The 21,844-nt window shown below is 37.9% G+C and overlaps 1 protein-coding gene across 2 annotated transcripts in view; it reads left to right on the top strand.

Moving 5' to 3' along the window:
* Window positions 1-290: 290 nt before the first annotated feature.
* The window catches only part of TAPT1 (transmembrane anterior posterior transformation 1), a 49,356-nt gene continuing 27,802 nt past the window's right edge, over window positions 291-21,844 (top strand). The window contains exons 1-4 of one of the 2 annotated variants that reach the window (XM_005485010.2): window positions 291-696; window positions 5,064-5,194; window positions 9,283-9,401; window positions 14,413-14,436. In XM_005485010.2, the coding sequence (XP_005485067.2) occupies window positions 423-696; window positions 5,064-5,194; window positions 9,283-9,401; window positions 14,413-14,436 (548 nt within the window). In that variant the 5' untranslated portion in view covers window positions 291-422. The remainder of the gene's footprint in view (window positions 697-5,063; window positions 5,195-9,282; window positions 9,402-14,412; window positions 14,437-21,844) is intronic. The other variant, XM_005485011.2, reaches the window with a different exon arrangement.

Genomic DNA, 21,844 nt, shown 5'->3' with positions numbered 1-21,844 from the left:
TCTGCAGTTCACCGAAGCCCTGTTGGCTTTAAAGTTAATAATTCACCACTGACTTTCCATTTTTGAACAAGTTCTTTATTTGCGTGGTTCAAGGTTTAATAACCTTGTTAGCCACCGCTTTGAGCTGCTGTCCCACGGCCCGCGGGGAGGGGAGGGGGGCGTGAAACCGTGACTGTCATACGCGTTTTACGGAAAACGGCGGAGGCCCCACTGAGTCCGCCCCCCGACACAAACCTGCTGCCTTCCATCGCAGCACACTCAGAGCCGCGGGCGCCTCGGGGCGGGGCAGCGGGAGGCGCCGGGCCAGGGCCCGTTCCCTGAGGGGTTAACGGCGGCAAGATGGCGGCGCGCCGGCCCGCCCCTCTCCGCCCCCCGCGCGAGGGGCAGTGGCGCGCGGCCGGGCCCGCGGCTGTCGCGCGGTGATGAGTCACCGGCAGGCGCGCGGCGCGGGGGCGGCGGGCGCGCAGCGGGCGGCGAACATGGCCGGCGTTGCCGACGCCGCCGCCGCCGCCGCGCCGGGCAGCGGCGGGGAAGGGCGGCAGGACAGCGGCCGCGGGGAGCCGAAAACTCTCTGGGGGAGCAGCGAGCCGCGGCCGCCCCCCGCCGGCCTGGGGCAGCCGTCCCCGCAGCAGCGAACGGAGACGTTGGGCTTCTACGAGAGCGACCGGGGCAGGAAGAAGAAGCGGAGCCTCTCGGGTGAGGGGCGGCGGCAGTGGGGCCAGCGGGCTCCTCTTCGCGGCAGAGGAGGCCCCGGGACAGGGTGGCCCGCACCGGGTACCGGGGTGACCGTAGCGGCGTTGCCCAGGGCGGGCGGCTCTTGGTTCGCCCGTGCGAACTTGGGCGAGCGACTTGAGAAGTGCGCCGGGAGCGGGCGGGCCCCGGGAGCGGCGGGCGGCCCGGGGGAGCTCTCCCTCAGCCCTGCCCGTGGGGTCGCTCCGTGAGGCGGGGTGCGCCTGGCCGGCCGTGCCCCGGTCCCCGTACGGGTGTTGGGGTGCGGAGCTCAGGCGGACGGGTCCCCGTGCCCTGTCACGCAGTTTGTCAGCCGCTGCTGCTCGGGAGGGGTGCGAGCCCCACGGGCACCGTCCCTGGAGGAGTGCTGTGCCCCAAGGTGGGACTCCGCTGTCGGGCCCGGCTGCTGCCTGGAGCGAGCGGGGCCGCTCAGAGCGCTCCCCGCGGGCCGGGAGGCTGCGGGCTCGCTCGAGTTTCTTGCTGAAGTGTTAGAAATGTTTGGTCGTCTTACCAGGTCTTGTTACACGCTCACAGCTGTGACTACAGTGGTGTTTGCCTGTGCTGCTGGCATTGACGATGCTGTTAGAACTTTGAAGTTGTACGCAGATTATTAAAAGTTATTTAAAGTAAATTAAATTTGCCAGCTGGGGATTTATAAGGAAAAATAAGGGGAAATGTCATGGCCTTTGTTATCAGTATGAAGCTATATTTACATTCAGACTTCAACTGGTTATTTCAGGTGCCTACTCAGTAACTTTTTAAAATACCCCTGCCGTTTTTGTAAAAACCGTCAGTCACCATGTCAGGATTAATTTAATGTTATAAATTATTTTAAGGTTACAAATAACTATATTGCTACTGTATTCTTGAATGATTGGCTTGCTTAAAATCTGGAAAGTGCTTGAAGTGTAAAACTTTCAAGGCTTTTTCAGTCTTGGATTGAATGTGATAACACAGGTCTTCTAAAAAAAAAGGAAAATAAAATAATGGGAATTAGGATTTAACTTTAATAATGTGTCAATAATTGAATGCTTTCCTTCGAGTTTGATGGGTGCAGTGTCTGTTTCTGATGTGTTAGATCATCAGACGTGCAGCATCATTGACTGCAGTTCTGTGGTGCTGATGAACACTACAGAATGTAAAGGTGATGTAATTTTCATAGTTGGAAAGGAATTAGCTTGATTGCAGTAGTGTGAATTGCTTTGAGGTGAAAAAAAAGAATGATCAAGATACATACCCATGTGCCTGAAAAACAACTGAACAAATAACTTTATAAAAAGAGGATTGTTACTGGAGGTGCTGGAGAATACTTTACTATGTCCATGCAATTGATTTGAAATTTTAAAATAGTTAAAAACCTTCAGTGCTCTTTGATGTTTCATGGCAATAAAACATAAGAACAGGCTTCTTGATTGAGCAACTAAAAATTCCAACCCGTCTAAGGGTAGCAATATGTTAGTACTGTAAAGAGAAGTTGATTAGAGGAGAAGAAAACTTTTTAAAATATATATTTTTTTGATTAATTGGCATAATTATGGAAGAAGTGTGTATTTAGGATTGACAGGAGTGAAGTGAGCCTGGAACTGCTGTAGTTAGGATTAAATGAATGATCATAGAATAGAAACTTACTGAAGTGCAGTACATTTCACATTTCCTCAACTTTTCCTCTCCTTTCTGGTTAATGGTTATCCTTTGTGCAGCTATGCATTGAAGTATAACTTAGCTAAATCACTGTCTTCTTACCTTGAAGGAATTTGTGTCTTTTGTGTTTTTTGAAGATGCTTATGCTCTCCTGTCCTGAGGTGTGGAGGTAAATGAGCGTACTGTGAGCATTAAGAGTATGAATCTGTCTGAACAGATTAAACTTGGACCACAGTCTAAAACTTTGACTGCAAAAGAGGGGAATTTGAAGTAGGGAAGGAATTTGAAGTGGGAGGTAGAGTTTACTTTTAAAAGAAAATGTTGCTTGATGCTATGATAGCAGAATTAAGCTGTTTCTGGAATGATTTATTACTTTGTTGTGCCGTGGTGTCTCACGCTGTTCTTTTGGTTACTGTGTTTTTCCTACAGGGTCAGCCCTGATCTGTTTCACAGCTGGCACAGAGCTGAGGCTGCTGCTGGGTGGCAGAAGGAGGGAGGTGGCTGTGACTGCCTGTGTGCTCCGGTGCATCCCTGGCACTGGAGAGGGGGCTTTGCAGTCACACTCTGGAGCTTGTGTATTGATCAGGCTCGGTCAGGAGGATTGATTAGCCCTCAATATCTAGGGCATGAAAGTCTAAGGGGTTGGAAACTTCAAATAATTTGGTTTTCAGTGATAGACCTCTAAAATACTTTGTGTTAGGTAAGAAGGGGTGGGAACAAATAGCTCATTAGCTAAATTCTTAGAATATCTGAAGTTGGCAGGGACTCATTAATTACCCCATGGTACTCACCCACATGCATATATTTACTGTGCAGGAAACTTCAGTTGTTTGACATTGGTCTATCTTTAAGTTAGAGAAGGTTGGTTATTTAAGGTGGAAGAAAATACACCTGGGCATTTAACAGAGTTATTATTTGGTGTGCTTATACATGCCTGGTTTTACTTTCAAGTTTTTAAACATTGAAGAATTGGCATAACCAAAAAAGTTAAAAGTGATAGTGTTACAAAGGGAGACTCCAGAAAACAAGTTTACAAGAGGTCTGAGGAGTGATTTCACAGATTGAACTTTGTTTGAGACTTCACATGTAAATATTAGTTTATTATTACCCATTAAGCAACATGTTGTTTTGTTTGTTTTTAAATGCCTTTAAGGCTTTGAATGGTTTTGGCCTACTTAGTGGAAGTGGATCATCAAAATCACTATCCAGTGACAAGCTCATACACTGGAAAATGGGTCAATTCTCATAGTTTAAAGAAAGTCATGATTTATTAACAATACATAATTAACAGCTAGTTAGTGAGTTTTACAGCCAGTACCAGCAATATACTAAATCACAATAGCAGACATGTGGAGAATATTAATGCAGCACCACAAACTACAAGGTGCCTCCAGGTTGTAATCCCACCTCCCACCCAAGGTAATGCAGGCTGTAAGCACACCCTCTTTTGCTTCTTTTATATTTCTGCTTGAGCTGATTCCTTCTTTGCTTTAAAACTCTTTGTAAACTTCTGGCTACTGTGAAAGGCTTCATCTTCCATGTGATGAACACTGAGAAGGCATTGCCTCAGACAGTTTTGGGTGAATTCTTCATGCAGAGTGTCAATACTTGCATTCCACTCTTAACAGCTGTTACCTGACTTGTTTTGCTAAGGATTTATATACAGCCTCTTCCTGCCCTGAAAAATGCAGAGCATTATACCATGCAAGGTTACTTCTCCCTCCTCTCGTCCCTAAGACTTTGGCTGAAATTTGAGTTTACCATTTGTGAACATGTGTGTGTATCATAGTAAGTGTCTCTAGCTTTTCATTTGTTTGTCTAGATGAGTGATTTTCATCTTCTGGGTATTGTGTGAACCAGAGTTTCTAGTTTTAAATGCCAGTAATCAGAGATGTTGAACTTCATTGTAGTGTTCTGTCACTTCTGAAGTGTTACAAGAAGGTGGTAGTGTCAGACCTTGGCTGTGAGTGTTGAAACTTAAATTCAACCTTCTTGTGCTAACAGCCTGAATTTCATAATTATAATTTCATATGTTATAAATTTTGTAAGACTCTTCTGTGCAAAGTCTTTTTTAGAAGCCATATGAGCTGCTTAAACAGAGGCCAGTCAGCCTTCAGGTTATTTACCTACAGCCATTAAAGCAGAGGAGATCTGTATGTGCCTGATGGCTTTTTGGTTGTGAAAGACCTGATCCCAAAGGTTTGTGTGTTTGTGCTGTTTGTGCACTGAACCGCTTGGGATCACGCGTCTGTCAACATTTTGCTGTTGTGGAAAGCTATTCTTTAAAATAAAGAACAAGTTGCTAATGTTGCTGAGTGAGAAAATAGCTTTTAAGAAGTCAAAAATAGAGTTTAGTAAATTTAGGAGTTCTGATAATACATTAAGGATTAGATTCACTCAGCATGTTGCGTTTTGTGTAGCGGCTTTGAGTAATGTTTTGTAGCAGTGGATATCTGATTGCCTGGGAAAAGTGGCTTGTTTGTGGGAGGCAGCAGGGAAATGGATTGGAGAGCATTGGATTGCATCTCCTGTAACTCCTTCCTGCAAAGTTATTTACCCATCAGCAAAACCTTCTGGGTTAGAGGCTATGCAAATGCAACATGTAGCAAGTAATAAGTATCAAATGTTAGCAGCTTCTCACCCTCTGGAGGCCGTGCCTGAAGTGACTTGTGCCTGTGTGTGTTTCTGAATAGATCTTTCCTTGCTGAGGTTCATCAGTGCCGAGCTAACGAGAGGTTATTTCCTGGAGCACAATGAGGCAAAATACACAGAGCGGCGGGAGCGAGTGTACACGTGCATGCGGATACCAAAAGAGCTGGAAAAGGTGAAGTATGCTCTAACTTTTAATTCCATTTAGAGATGAAATATGTTGAATTTAATTATTTAAAGAACTGTTTATTTTTAAAACACTTCTGCTACAAAAACAAGATGTAAACCTCTATAATGATATTTTTCAACGTTACTAACTTAAACATTTTTGTTTCAGTTTTTTTTTTGCCTGTTTTCTTGTTGCTGCTGGCAACTCATGCTATTAGCAGAGACAAAAGACAAACAAGTGCAGATGATAACAAATTAATTCAAATATATAGATGTCACTGATCCTTAAAGGGATAATCAAGAAAAAGAAAACTTTTTACAGCAAAATGTAATTTTACATTAAAAAAATCTTTTTTTCAAAGATTTTTTCCAATGTAAAGTTCTCTGAGGATGGGAAGGTTTCAGTCTTATAAAAATATGGTGACAGATGAGTTTTTCTAAGGTTTTTTACTTAATTTTTGTAGTTTTTCTTTTCTTTTGCTTCTTGCCACTATTTGCCACATCTCCCCTCTCTGTCCCAGTGTTATGGCCCTTCCTGAGGGATTCTTGCCACCTCCTCTATGTCAGCTTAGATAATATTTTGGCCCTGCAGTGAGCCAAGGTTTTGTTCTGGCTTAGCCATGTAGATTTGGGAGCAGCAGCAGCAGTGTGCTCAGGATTGATGAGTAAGGCACCATTGGTAATAAGGTTTGGCTAGGCTGCAGTGTAATGATAACATTAAAATTAATACTGCTGAAATTCCCAAAATCTCTAGGGAAGGGATGAAGTTACATAGGGCTAAATCATTTTAATTTAAACTGAAGGAAGAAGCTTGTTTTGTTCTTCTTCCACTTCAGTCTCCTACTTTATGCATGCTGCCTGTTTTGCATGAGCTGTGGTTCTTGTTGGACCATTCCAGGAGTTAAATCCGCTCATAGTTAGGTGGTGAATGTTATACTTTGCTTGCTCTGTGCTAGAATAGTGAGCTGATTTGCTCAGCCAATATTCTTGAGAATCCAGAGTCTACACAAGAACAGAAGGGGAGCTTTATAACTAAAGATGAAAGAGCAGTGGAGGAAGAAGGAAGGGTGGGCAGGATTCCCTTGGTCAGTAGTGTGTTCATGTTCCCCCTTCAGTATCATTAAATTCAGCCTTCAGCCATGCTGATGCCTGGCTTTACCAAATTAAATTCCCAGGCAGTTACTGCAGAAAATCACAGAATGAATGAGATTGGGATGGACCCATGGAGTAGTTCATGCCCTTGCCTAAGGCTGTGTAACTTACAACAGGTTGTTCAGGATTGAAGGCTTTGGACACCTCCAGGGATGGTGTCTTCACATCCTCAGTATTTACCCATTCCAGTTCATGATAGAATATTCCACTTATGGTAGAGACTCAGTTCAATGACACAGCATTTCTACATCATCTCCATTTTTAATTATGTAGATTATTACATGCTGTCTCCAAAGCACAGAAATTATTCTGAAGGATTGTCACCATAGCTTTTCAATAAAATTTTTGGTGTGTAAGAACCTATAATATCCAGCAGTCTTTTTATAAATAAGATTAATGCTGTAAGTGGTACCACTGATGGGTTTTGCATGGTAAATCAAACTTCAGTCTGTGCTTTAAATATGAAATATTATGAAACTGAATAATAAAGAGATTTTTTAAATTATAGTTATCTTTTTACACTGAGATGATGAAATAACTTTTTAGTTCTTTTCCTTGGCTTAGTCCATGTTAGTATGCATACTAACTTTATCAAATTGAGCACCTAGAAATCAACTAAATAGTGTACAGATCATCACCTGTTGCAGAAACTGCTTGCCAATGTGATACAAAAATCCACTTACTTGAAATAAAGCATGTGTGGCACTAGTAAAGGAAGAGAAGAATTTTCTTGGTGGTTTGTTTTGTTTACTACCTAATAGTGTAATTACAGAATAAGAATGAAAACTATAATCAGGTAGAGTGAGAATAAATTGGAGTAAATTTATCAAAGCCTCATCTTGGGAGATATTACTTAAGAGGCACTTATTTAACATCCATAGTTTTAGACAGGAGAGTAATGTTCAAAGGGTGGTATTTTTGTTGGTGTTCTGAGCACCCTTCCTTTGTTTAGAGAAGCTTGATAATTCACCATGTAAGTGATACTTCCACTCAGGCATTTTGTGTAGTTTCAGTGGGAACTTTTCATTTAGTAGGTTACTTATACTAAATAAGGTGGCCTGGTAGTCTCTGTTCCTGCCATCTTAAGGGAACAGTTTTCATTTGATCTCAAAGTTAAACTTTGTGCTCCTGTGTTAAATTATATTTATGATGATGGAAAAGCTCTGTAGGCTTTTCTGTTAGTTCCCTAATGGAGCAGCAGAAATAATGTTTACAGAAAGGAGTAGAAGGTTCAGCACTGATTATATTTCATTGGGTGTGTGTAGTAAAAACATTGGGAAAATGAGGACATTCAGCAATAATTGCAAATATTAATGCAAGCTTATAGAACGTGAAAAATAGTCATTGCACTCGGGGGAGAAGAAGTCTGTCTAAATCTAAAAGAAAAAGTAGTGTTGTTTTTGAGATTATAAAGATGTCCTCAAAGAACACAAGCAAAATGACAGGCTGTCTTTCTGTTTTGTTGGAGTTAAGGAGTTTAAAAATACTAAGTGTTCAGTTCTGGTCATCTTTAGTGCTTGACTATTCAAAACCTAGTTTAAAAGTTATTTTAAAATAAATAGATAGCTTAGTGACATATTAAGGCAGTGCATAAACTTATCTACAGTTCATGTAACCACTGCTCCTGATAATTTTGAATAACAACTAAAAATTATGACATATTAGAAAATACTACTAGAGATGAATGAGTAAATATCAGGAAAGAGACCTTAACATCATGATTGTATTGATGTATTCTACCACTGTAGAATTGGTTGAAATAATATTGTAAAGGAAAATAAATTTCAGGAATGATGGCAGTACTGTTGTGCCTGAGTCAGTTGTTTTACATGGCCTGTAGATAGTTGTTCTGGGGTGCAGTCTGTAGGATTGCTTTTGGAGTTACAGTGTATGAGGTGTAAGAGTGCTCACATGGGACTGGCCATTGCACAACTAACAAAGAAGGTACTTTGAAAGGCAAAGGGACTGTGAGAACTAAAAGTAATTTACTTGTTCTTTGATTTACACCCTCACCCCAAGTATCTTCCTTTCCCATCAGCAGTACATACAACTTTCACATGTAAATGCATATCTGACATGGTTATGTGGGTCTGCTTAGATGTTGCTAGTCTTAATTGTGTAGCCAGTTAAACTGGCTTCTATGGGATTATCCTTGCAGGAAAAAATACTACCTCACAGTCTGACCAAAGCATAAAACCATATTTCTAGATTTCCATCTAGATAGAACACAGAATCATCTAAAGAGCAGATAAAAAAGGAATGTCTTATGGGGAGGGTCTGATATATGGGAGCTTCAGAATTGTGGAGTTTATGTCTAGTTTAATGATCATAGAGTTGCTTGGCTTGCAGCCACAATGAATGGCTTTAATGTTTGTGTGAATTAAGGATAAGACATTTAAACTTTGTATGTTATATTCTTTGTATGAAAAAGGTAGTTATTCTTTGAAGGAGATCTACCACAGCTGTAATTAGCTGTGCAATAGAAAATTTACAAGGTAATAGAAAACTTTTTGGCGTGAGGAAATAATAATGAAAAAGGAGATAGGAAGAAAATGGCTGTGCACATTTACACACAACTCTATTGGTTTTCCCCTAAGGTTAAAACATGAACTTTGTTAACCTTACAGGAAAGTCACCATTGCAAAATGAGCTGCAGGTATATTCAACTGCAGTTTATATATTAAATAAAGACTAAGTTCAGTGAGCTGTGAAAGTGTACAAAAGCCTTCATTACTTGGACCTTGTGGTGCAGAATTGCTGAACAGTCTTCAAATGCATAACATGTTAATTTTTTTATGGTTCAGCTGATTGAACAAGTGAGCATATTGTGCTTATTTGGTTAATTAGTCTTATGTAAATGTATATTTCATAGCAAAATTCTTTATAAACTTCTTGTGAATTTTATAAACTACTAATGTACTTCTGTTTATTTTTGTAATTTAGTTGATGTTTTTTGGAATCTTTTTGTGCCTGGATGCTTTTCTGTATGTGTTCACCCTGCTTCCTTTGAGAGTTTTTCTGGCAATGTTCCGGTTCATCACTTTGCCTTGCTATGGCTTACGGTAAGTTGATTCAAGAGAAAGGTGTTGATACCCTTAAATGATATTTCACCATTTATGTGTATGCTTCATTTTATGGCCTTTCAGTGCTGTTTGAACTACTAATGACTTCTTCCACTGAAAACCAGAAGTCTCAGTCTAAGCTAGCCAAAGTAAAGGTGTGTGTGTGACCTTTAAGCTTTACTGGCAGTCACTGTCACCATTGCTTCCCTCAGACACAAGTTTGATAGCAGCACCACTTAGGCATATTCAAGTTAGTAAAGGAGAGAGATGTAACCTTCCCTTATAGTTTTGTTCTTTTACCTAACATCTATGTGAACATTTTTAAAAAATTTCTTAGACTTGGCTCATGTATTTTGATAGGCTCTTTGATACCAAAACAGAAGTTGTTTATTTTTTAACAGTTAAGGCTTTCCTTATTTTCATGGAAAACTTTGCTGAAAAGATCCCTCAATAAAAAGTGTTCTTTTCTTTCATCTGAAGAATCCTAGAGAGTGAAACGTGGAGAGGAAAACCAAGCAGAATATTAAGAAATAGTAGATCTTAATGCTTTGATTTTCTATTCATATCAATACTAAGAAGTTGCTAATACATAAAGTTTTTATTTTTTCTGGCATAGGCATCAAAAATTGGATAGAATTAATCTCCTTCATAAACCCTGCTACTTCATGGTAAAGTTGGTTGTGTAAGCCTTAAGTGTAGTCTAAAATAAAAGGAGCCATTGTATTGCTGTAATTTTTTTTCTAGAATAAATAAAGACTTCAGGATCATTATTCTGAATTTGCCAAAACTTGAAGTTGATTTATGGTTACTGATTTTTTTTTTTAAATTTTGATCAAGTTGTTTGTATTTGCATTATCAATACTGTATTTTATATGTGAAGGTCTTTTAGATGCATAGTTTAGAAATATATGTTTTGATTACTGCGAATGCAAAAAAATAGTATTGTAAAATATAGTCTGAAGTTGAGATGTTTGTATTTGGTGATGTTAAACATAGGCACTAGATGGCAGTCTCTAATGTTATATTGTGTTGTTAATTTTGAACTGAACCTCAGAGTTAGTAGGTCAAGAGAGTTTTCTTAGCTGTGTAGAAATGACAGTTATTTGGTTTTAGCCTGATGACAAGGCAAATTCTGTGCCTATTTGCAGATATCTGTATAGATGCTATTGCTAAATTCAGGTAAATGTAATGGAGTTCAGTTTATCATTTGAATCATACTTTTTTCTGTTTAAAAAATGTTCTTCCTTGTTTATAAACTCAGCTTTGCTTTTGGCAAAGAAATTTTCCGTTCTTCTGAAATTACAATTAAAGATTTCAAAGACCAATTACTGTTCTAGGTTGTTGCTCAGTATGCTGACAAAAGTGACATTTGAAGCACCATATGCACTCACATGCATGTGATATGTATATATATGCATTCATGCACCTGCAATGCTAATATTTAATCTGCTTGCTTGACAGTATTTTGTGTCAGGGACAATAGAAGGTGGTTTAATCTGTTGAACTTGACTGTGTTAAAGTGTTAGCAAGTAAGATGCTGTGAAACTGAGATTGAGTGAAGAAGTCTTTGTTTTTGTAACAACTCCTGAAGCAATTTCTTCCAATGTGTTGGGATCTAGTTCACTAGAATCTCTACTTGTTCAGTAGAGGCTTTGTTTCATTCATTCATGTTCTAAAGTTTATAGCTTTTTACTGAAAATTTTAGGGACTCATGTAATGGAACATCTCCAGATGTAATAATTCTTATTTCCAAGTATTCAGAGCCTGCACTTTGAATTTTGGGGGGTTTTCTTGGTTTTTGTAGTCATGCTGATTTTATTTGTTATGGCAAAAAATATTTGTGATTTTCTTCCAGCTCAAGAAATACAGTTTTATGTATTTGTAACAAAATAGAGTTGAATAAGTAAAGCACATTTGTAATTATAAAAGGTACTTACAAAGCAGGTGGCTGTTTATCTTCTGGCTTGTTCTTCCTTGCAAATATCAAACAAATGTTGACTAGTTGTTACTTGAACCTGCCACATCATATTCCATTCTGTGTAGTAAATAAAAGTGCTCCTCCCTTCATCCTGACTTTTCTCTCAACATCTCAGTGGAGTAATTGAGCAGTGACTGTTCTGTTTCCCTTCCACTTTACTCTTCAGCTTATTTATTTCCTCGTAATTCTACCTTCTCTTTTCAGTGTAGAGAAAGATTATATTACCCTTTTTTTATTTTTTAACAATGAAACCACATTCTATATAAATGGGCTAATTCCTGTCTATGGTATATTATGCAAAGTGCTTAAATATTGGGGAAGTGGTTTATAGCCTCTTCCACATGTTGGAATATTTCATTCTACGGAGTTCTGAAAGGAAACAAAGAGTAATGTATCTCAAAGAAAATAGTTTACTTTTTCTGCCTAGACGGTGTAAGCACTGTTTGACTTCTGTCATCCTTCCTCATCCCTTGATCTTTCCTTTTGAGCAAATTTAGTTCTCTGTTTTTGTCAGAGCTATATTGGTGCTGACAAAGCAATCTTTTTAAAAACTTCAAGAACTTCAGTCAGAAGAATCCAAGATTCTGTCATTGAGTGAACTAAATGCTTTGTTTAATTATTGAGATCAAACTGGCAAAGGCTGAATCATTGCATGGTTTTTTGGTAGTTTTGGCAGGTGCAATTTCATTAGTCTGTGCTCTATAAGTGACAGGGTGCTTTTAAAAAAATTAACAAGCACTTTACAAAATTAGATAACATCTTTTGAAATTAGAAAAAAACAGCTCTACTGTATTTGAGACAAGAACCTTCCTAAATTATTCTCTTTGAATCTTTTAGACTATTCTCACCTTATGAAAACATTCTTTGACAGCATAAAAGATTCATTGTTCCAGCCAAGTATGTGCCAAGGTAGACAGAGCAGTGGACCTGGTGGAGTTCTGTTTGAATTAGAGTCCTTGGTGACAGGTTCCTAAAACTGACTCTAGCCAAGGTTGAAAGTTTCATTTTACAATTCAGACAATTTTTTTATCAATACCTCAGACCCAGAGATTCTGGGTAGATTAATATCACTGCCTCTTTTGAAGCTCTTTCATAGAGCTAACTTATAATTTTTCTTGAAAATATGTTGCATGCCAATAAAGGGCAATGTGGGAATGTGGAAAATCTCTTCTGTATTATTTGTGAAGCACCATGATATGAAAGCTAAAATTGCACGTTAGTGAAACTCTGATAAGACTCCCAATTTAATTATGTTTGAAGGCATTTTCCATCATCTCCACAAAGCAAGAAAGGATTTGGGAGGGTAAGTGAGGGGTTTTTCTCCAAATTGTAGTTTTCTCAAAAAAATACAGTAGGAGATTATGTATTTTCTGCCATGTAAGGATTGATTGACAAAACCTTTTCAAGAGACCTCCCACACACACCTCATCTGCAGGGGTTCCCCACCCGCCCAGTGGCAGGAGTGGGTCCAGGGATGAGGGCACCTTGGTAGTGGAAGCCCAATGAGACCCTGCTTTGTGTGAGCAGCACCCACCCACCCCTCACATGCTCCAGCACCTCCAGAGCTGAATCCCATCAGGAACTGGAGCCTGGTGCCAGTGACACCACAGTTGTGATTTCAGTCCCTGTGCAGGCCAGTCATTTAAGAGTTGGACTTAATGATCCTTGTGGGTCCCTTCCAACTCAAGAATATTCTGTGAATTTTTCCATGTGGAAGTAGATGTAGGTAGATTATAAATACCTGTTCAGTATTTTTCTTTTACTCTGCTCTCTAAAATAAGTGACTTAAGGTCATGTCAGCAATAACATGAATAACTTCAGCTATATTGCATGTACATCTTAAAATTCTCATTGGCCTCCTGTGAATTTACAGATTCATGTTTTTCAGTAAGAAATAAATAAAACAGCATTATTGCAAGAAAGAAACTATAGAAGTGAGGCATATCTGGAACAATAAAACAAACAAATACAGTGGCATTCTTCTTATGGACATTATTTATTTGTTCATATTATCAGGCTACTAAAAAATTTTGAAGCTCTGTTATACACTTACTTCCAAGCCTTTTTTTCTCTTTGAGGAACTTAACTATGAAATCCATAAACTTCCTTTTGTCACCTGAAGTTCATTTAGGAAGTTGTGCATCTGCCCACGGAAATGTTCAGCTTTCTACCAACCAAAAAAGGAAGATACATTCAATTTTTTTCTGTAGTATACTCTCAGATCAAGTGCTCCTTTCTCCTTTCCATAACAGTGCATAGTGTAGCAACATTACAACCTTCTCTTTCTCTCTTTCTTGTAAATCAGACCGAAGGGAAGAGCACTTTCACTTCCTTTATAGGATGGAATGTGGTGTCACAGGGATTCCTCCTTGGTGAGTAAATCCTGATTTTCTTTTTCCTTCTGTGCTGTCAGGTCAGCCAAATTCACACATCTACAGGTAATCAGTAAAAAGCCTGGTTACAAATGAGTAGTACAGCTAAATTAACCAACATACCTCAAAGGAGGAGCCAACACTTAGTTTTCATAACAAACACATGAAATTGATTCAGTGCAATTTGTGGTAGGTGTATTTTTGTGTAACTTAACTTATTTCCACAATGATGTAATCTTAGTTTTAAAGTAGAGTGCCTGTGAACCAATTTGGCCCTGTATAAAAAAGGCTGTCTTGGAAAAACTATAGCCCCTGCTGTACTTCAGTTTATAGTGCCTTAACCTTTTTGAGGTTTCTTCTAAGTACTGCTTCAGTCAGGTTCATAGCTATATTTTTGTTTGTACTTAAAGCAGGTTTTTTTTGTAATGCTTAACCTCAATCTTAGAGAGTTCAGGAAGTTCATTGCCAGGTGTCTTAGTATTAGACTCCTAGATAATTCTATGCATAATAAAATACAGCACTTTAGTATAGGTTTGTTAACTGTCTTCAGTTATATTTGATTCTGTTATTTAAAAAATAAAAGCCTGATGAAAGCTTATTCTAGCTGTCACTTATTTGAAATCTCGTTTTGTTTTTTTTGTTTTTTTTTTTTTTGAGGCAGCTTTCATCGGGGCCTAACAGCAAGGTTGGTTTTGTTTCATTCTTAGCATGGTCTCGTGCTGTATTGTGTGCATGTAGAGGCTTTTTATTGTTTGAGAAATGCAATGCCACATAATCTTGGCAAGCTTGGCTCTCAATTTCTTAAAAGTCCACATTTGGGATGTATTTTTCATATAATTCTGTAGAATCACAATTGTGCATCAGTGAAGTCCTGCATAGTGTATGGTGTACCGCTTCTTAAAATCTCGAACTGGAAATTAGATTTTCTCAAAATAGCCTTTTTTCCTGAAGCCAAACTTGATCATAATTGTAGGAAAACATTTCCAATAGATTGCATAGTCCATTTAAAAGAATTTTAGTGTGTATTTATGTGGGCAAGTAAACACTTCAGACAACCTCGCTTGGATTTTATTTTCCATTGCATCTTTAATTATGTTAACAGGAAAATATACCCTTATGTGTTAATGTAACAATTTTAGTTAGTGCTTCATGTAAAATTAGAAATTTATGACACCACAATTCTTTTATGAAGGATATCTTGAAGAATAGAGAGTCTGGTAAAAACTACACATAAAACAAACCCCATTGTTCAGTTTCCGTCCAAGTATCTTCAATGTAAAATGGAGAGAGAAAAGATACCTAAGCAAAATTTTAACTAGACCACAGTATCAATAACTGAAATATATTATGTATAGTTGCCTGTTTGAAAATGTTAGCATTGAATAAATAATACAGTTAGAAGAGGTTTGCTGTAAAATACATTCTTAAACTGGTAAAATGCTAAAAGTCTTCTTCAGTGCATTAGCACAACAATAAACCCAAATAAAAAGGACTTTTTAAGTGTCAGCATTATTATTCTTACAAAAACTTTAAAATATATATTTGTGTATGTTGTTAAGATGAAAATATCCATCTAAAACATTTTTGCAGTGACACTGTATTCATATCTTTAAATTACTGTATATATGACATCAGTATTGGAAATTTTGTATGTGTTGACTTCTTAGAAGTAATTGTTTAGAGTAATATGAGTTATTTGGATGAGACTAAATAGTCTAAACTAAAGAAATCCATTAAAATGCAGTGAATTGTATCAATAAACAAGAAAATACATTGACTGCCTGTTGATTTAAAAAAAACTTAACAAAACAATCAAAACCCAAATGACTCTAAAAGATTATTGGAAAACCATATGTAATGAGGCTAGTGAAGAATTGAGGAGCCCCAGGAGGCCTGTAAGATAAAAATAAAGGAATCATATGACATCATGTGACAGTGTGTGCAGTTAAGTTTAAAATAATGTATTCAGAGTGCATATGGGTTGGATGCCAAAGTAACTAAGTACTCAGACAAGTGTACTTGTCTGCAGATTACACAATGTAGTGAAAGCATTGTTCATTTTGTAGTGTTCGTTGCTGAAAAGCATACGAGAAGCAACTGTAGTGACACTTCTTTTAAGCTTTTTTTATGCAGCAAGAAAAATTTATTTTTGTCCAGGTTGCATTTCATGTTCCAAATGGTTTAACTACTTTAAATTCAATAAGCAAATCTTATTAAAATACCCAACACACAGTCTTGGTTTTCTTGGAAATCACTTGCTTAAGTAATCTTGTTCATTAGCTACTTGTGATTTTGAACATATTGAAGATAAATATTGGTAAACTGTGATTTATCTTTAATAACGCTCTGCTTGATGCTGAGTAAATTCAGTTGTACAACTTTTGGAACAAAAACAAGTTTGGAGGGATAGATACCAATGCTTTGAAAACCTTGAGCTGCTTTGCTTCTTTAATTTATGAAAGAGAAAGTAGCAAACCTTAAGGATCAGTAGTGTGACCATCTGTGTAATCACAGCCCCTGTGGATGATGGAACCTAATGCTTTTCCACCACTAGGTGGAGACAGAAGACTTACTGCTGTATAAAATGTGGATCATCGCATTTTGAGTATGATGTTAAATAGAAATACCTTGAAAATTACAGATGGATAACTAGTTCAACTAGTTCCTTAAACTTTCACTTGAGTTTGCTTATGATGAGCACTGGTTTTCACACTAGAATTTTCTTCATTGGGTTGGTGTTTTACATAGATTGTGACATAAGTTTGACTTGATTTTGTAACAGAGGGGATTTTTTACAAGTGTCACAAGTCATCTTGAAAAAAATTACTGTTTTTCCTAAAGCTTATCCATGGTTTTGGGTAGCCAGTATATTTGGTAACATTTTAATTTGATAGTATTTTAATTTAATTTTATAGAATATACCAGTATTCTGGAAGTAATTCTACATATTTATGAGGCAATTTTCTTGCTTTTAGCCTTCCAAAGGGAGGGGACATACACGGATCCAGTGATTTTCTAAACAGAGAAAAGGCTTGGATTTACACTTTCTATATTTGTCTCATGGTTGACAAACCATAAATTGGAAAGTTTGAAGCATGAGTATTAACCCTTGATTTTTATTGCGTTGTAAAAAGTGGGGTTTTTCTGTAACGCTGATTTGCTCAGCTCCTGGTTGATGCCAGTCAGTGCATTGTGGAAATTTTGTCACAGTTTGAGCTGCTGTAAGTGCTGCGGGGTAAGCGTGGAGTGTGGCATGCTTCTGCCTTTTAACAACTGACTGGGCTGAAACAGAAGCATGCTGAATAGAGAGGTATAGTAGTATGGCTTGCATAGTGTCACTATGTCAAATGAATAATAAGCTTGTATATCCCCTAAAGTATGGATTTCTTTGTTTGTAGTGTTTTTAGAAGTAAGGCTTTGTTTCGGTGGAGTTTTTCTGTCAATTAGTAGATGTAAAGATAAATATACCCACAGGCTGAGGAGTTTAAAATTCTTGTTAAGTACATGCTGTAGAATGGTGAAATCTCTGTGTGGGTTTTTTTCTGTATTGTCATAATTTGCTGGTTAAATTACAGTGCAAGAGAGTTTATCTGTAAAGGAATGCTTGGATTTTCACTGAATTCATGCAGATTGAAGGATCATCTCATGTATAAACATTTTGGTGCATTCAGCATTAGTAATAGTAAAGCAATATAAGATTTAACATAGTGGATAATAGAATGGATAAGTCTTACTCTTAAGATACTTGGCTGTTTGAACAAGTTTTAAAGTTTGATTCTTTGATAGTCTAACCTATACAGCTAATGTGAGAACTTAAGACTTACCATAATGAAACCACTTGTAAAATTCTGTAAAGTGCATCTTAGAGAGCATGACCTAAGCAAAAAAATATTTGAAGTAGTAATGGAATAATCATAGAATCATTGAATGTTTTGTGTTGGAAGGGACCTTAAAGATCACCAGTTCCAACCCCCCTGCCATGGGCAGGGACACCTTCCACTAAACCAAGTTGCTCAAATAATCCAGAAAATAATTCGATGAGAAGATATAAATCATGTATCATAACAAGGTGCTTATGAAGGACAGTCCAGATGCTCTGGATCCTTTTATTTACTAGTTTGAGGTGTGAAAATTGTGAGGTAAATTATATCCAGCTAAATTTTGAAACCATGTAACATTATTTCTGGAATCTGGTAGGACATTAGAGGAACTACATCTTGGACACAGGCTCTCATGATACCGTCTTTCAAGAGCAGAGTTCACTAAAGCCAGGCAAGTGTTAATATTTAACTCAGTTGTGCAGCATCACTGTGTGCCTGGGGTAGCTTTGAAGAAAAGGACTAACTGCTTTCTAGAGAAAAATTTTACTGCCCAATGCTTTGTTACCTTGCTGCCAGAATGATTGAAGTTGCATTTTTGTAGTGCTCTTTAATTATTGTTCTCATTTTGTCACTCATGAGAAAAAAGACCCACATGTAATTCTCATCTGAAATCTTCCTGTCAGTATTCTGTCATACTTCATGCACAGCTGTAAAAATGTGAAGTGTTTGGAAGTGAGCTAAGCTGTTTCAGCTTCTCATATCTCCATTCAATGATTTCTAAAGTTGTACAATATCACACTCTGAGTTATCTCATCAGCTCAGTAATGTCTAATTCTTAAAACTTGGGTCCCTACTTTCTAGTGAGGTATTGAAATTACCAGCACTATGCTATGTTTTTCTTGTTTGCTTTTTGGCTTTTTTGTAGTTGTCATAGCTTGGCAAATGTGAGCTTTTAATTTTGTTTATGTGAGATTCTGTGGTACTCATGATGTGCATGACTGCAGCAGTAGGAGTTTGTGTGTGATATTAATCATGAGGTCTGATTAATTAGTGCTTAAGATGTCCTGAAAGTACTTTTCAGTGTTGGCAGTGAGTAGTTACTGGAGACAATAAGTAAAAACACATATTGAGAAAAATGAATGCAGAATGCTGGGATGCTCTGACAGGCATGAAATCGCTTCAGCCTGTGTTTGTTTCTGTGTGTTAAATAGCTTAATGCAAAGGAGAGGAATGATTTGTGATAAATACAGATTGAACTGTGTGCCTGATGGTGCACTAAAACTGCAGTGGTCAGCTCTCACTGAATACTGACTGCATCATTTCATTGCTGCAGGCTTTGCAGTCAGTTCTGTGTATTCACCAAAAGGTGACACATCATGAGACTTAATCCATTTACTTGATTTCCATGTCTTTGTAGGAAATAATTATCCCTTTTCTCTATTATATGCAGGAACACACCTCAAAATCCTTTTTTAAATGCTATTAACCAAAGTGGAAGATGATTCTGCTACAATAAAAATACTTCTATGGATTTATGGAGGAGACATGTTAATCTCTCTCAATTGGAAACATGTTAGTGGTACACTGTAGGTTACTTGTTTAGGCAGCATGAAAGGGTCTTTTCTAGTGTACAGTGAAAGAAAACTGGAATATCTTTTAAATGCTAGGATCTTCTTACTCTTCTTACTTTGTAGAAAGCAGTCGTCTGTTGTTAATCTTTGCAGTAATCCCTTGTACTGAGTAGAGGGATGCTGGCAGCTCTTCTGTCATCAAACTGAGGAAACTGTGAGGATATTTTTGTGACTAAGATGTTGTGGTTTAGTCCCAGCTGGCAACTAAGTACCACACAGCCACTCACTCCTTCTGTCTTCCACCCATGGGGAAGGGAATTGGAAAGTTTTGGTAAAGCTCGTGGGTTGAGATAAGAACAATTTAATAATTGAAACAAAATATGCTGATAATAATACTAAATATGATAATAATGATAGTAATGGAAAGGAGAAGGAGAGAATCTAACAAAACCCTAAGAGAAACAAGTGACAGAGTTGTCCACCAACTGCCTGGTACCCAGCCAGTCCCTGAACAGTGATAGACCCCATTCTGTGTAACTGTCCCAGTTCATATACTGGGTGTGATGCTCTGTGGTGTGGAATTTCCCTTTGGCCAGTTTAGGACATCCTGTCCTGGCTACATTCTGTGCCAGCCTTCTGTGCACCTCCTCACTAGTAGAGCAAATGACACTGAAAAATCCTTGACCCAGGGTAAACACTTCTTAGTGACAACCAAAACATTCAATGTGTTGTCAGCATCCTTACACTAAATCCAAAAACCAGCTGCTAAAAATAACAGGCACTGTGTCCCAGCCCAAACCAGGACACTGTTCTGAAGTTGTCACAGAATTACTGTTGGTTCTGCTTCCTGTGTGAATAAGAAGTGCAAGAAGTTATTTAGAACTTTGAATAGAACATTGACAGATTGTATTTTTAATTAAAATATTTAAAAAATATTGTTTATTGCAGGGTTTTTTCCTAGTCAGACAGACAGACTAGTGAGATACTAAATCTAAGTTAAGACAAGGGGACAAGAGGACTTCAAGTTTTGCCAGGGGAGGTTTAGAACAGATATTGGGAAAAATTTCTTCACCAAAATGATTGTAAAGCAATGGAACATGCTGCTGCTCAGGGCAATGGTAGAATCACCATCCTTGGATAGACTTAAAAGATGGATAGACTGCTGTTTAGTGATGGACTTGGCAGTGATCAGTTAACTCGATTATCTAAAAGATCTTTTCCAAGCTAAATGATTCTGAAATTCTATAAAAATATTATTTGAATGGGATCTGTTCTACCAAAGTTTAATTCCTGTAAAGCACAGCAATCGAGAGTAGTTGATCTGACTCTTTAGGGCAGCTTTTGAATTGAATTTCAATGATAATCAAGTTTGTTCCTGTACACAGCGCATTCTCAAAATCTTTTATAGGATGCTGTATGCAAGTTGGTATGCAACTTGATAAAGAGTTAGTCTCCTGTGACAGTTTTCAGAGTTGAGACCACCTTTAGAAGAGCAGTTGTTCTCCTGGTTTTATGTAGTTAGAATTTGTAGTGCCTTGTCATGGTTGCTGTGTGCATTTACATTGGCTTCTCCTGAGTTTTGTTTACTTGAGTGTAGTCAGGTGAGCATCAACACAAGCAGAAGAGTGCTAGAGTTATCAGTACAGAACATCTGCAGCTTGTGACTGGTGGTTGAGCATCCTTGATGTTACTTGTAAGCCAGAAAATCTTTGATGTGATATTCTCAGTCTGTATTGACTTGTGGTCATCAAAGCATTTTCCTTTGACAATCTTTCTGGACTCCTTCAGAAGCTTCATAAACAGATTCTACTCACTAGTGCATTTCAGTAAGAGACCATCCTATTTTCAAAACTGGTACCTTAAAAAACTTTTAAAAGACTCTGAGTGAAATTTTCAGGTGGGTGTCTCTTTTGTTCATCAGGTTTTCTCTACCATGTATTCACTACTTCTCTAATATTGAGGTAGTTGTTGGCTGGAAGAATGAAGATGCTGATATTCTGAGTAATAAATTCTGATTCTCTTTTTCATGTGCTAAGGCCTGGTATTACTGTTATGGCATAGTACCTTTATGACTGTGTTCCAATCTGTATTTCAGGGTTTGAGTGTTGGCTGAGAAGCTTGCACAGAAATGACTGAATGCACTTCCAAAATGGAAGTAGATCGAAGGAAAAGGAATATGCTGTTACTCAGCCTATGAACAGTAATCATAATCATGAGCTTGTCTAAGTCTTGTAAATATTTCAATATATACTGTTATATTTTAATAACTATAATCATTTAAGTCAGATGTCATTAAATAAGGCAGTAAATTTTCAAAGTGTGATTTTACAGGTTGAGAAGGGTACATTTTTTTGTGTGTCTTGCAAAGACAATCATAGCCTTTTTAAGCAGTGGGCAAAAGGTACACATTCAGTTTTCTTTAATTTTTTCGATTGGTGTTTGCAGTTAAAATAAGATATGGTGTGAATATTGTTTGTTACTGGAGCACCTGTGAAGGCAAGAAAATGTCTCTTAGGGAGAGAAAGCCCATGTAAGCAGTTCTGGTATGCTGGACCAGGTTGAATTCATTTATTTAGAATGTAATTGTTTTTAATAAAGTTTATGCAGTAAAAATTATATAATAAAAGGAGCAGTTGCTCTCTGTTCAAAGTGCTATACTGTAAATCTGAGAGTTCTGGAAACTTTCTTGCTTGTACTTCCA

This window comes from Zonotrichia albicollis, chromosome 5, assembly GCF_047830755.1.
Source record: "Zonotrichia albicollis isolate bZonAlb1 chromosome 5, bZonAlb1.hap1, whole genome shotgun sequence".
Taxonomy (NCBI): Eukaryota; Metazoa; Chordata; class Aves; order Passeriformes; family Passerellidae; genus Zonotrichia; species Zonotrichia albicollis.
This window is presented reverse-complemented; position numbering and strand designations above follow the sequence as displayed.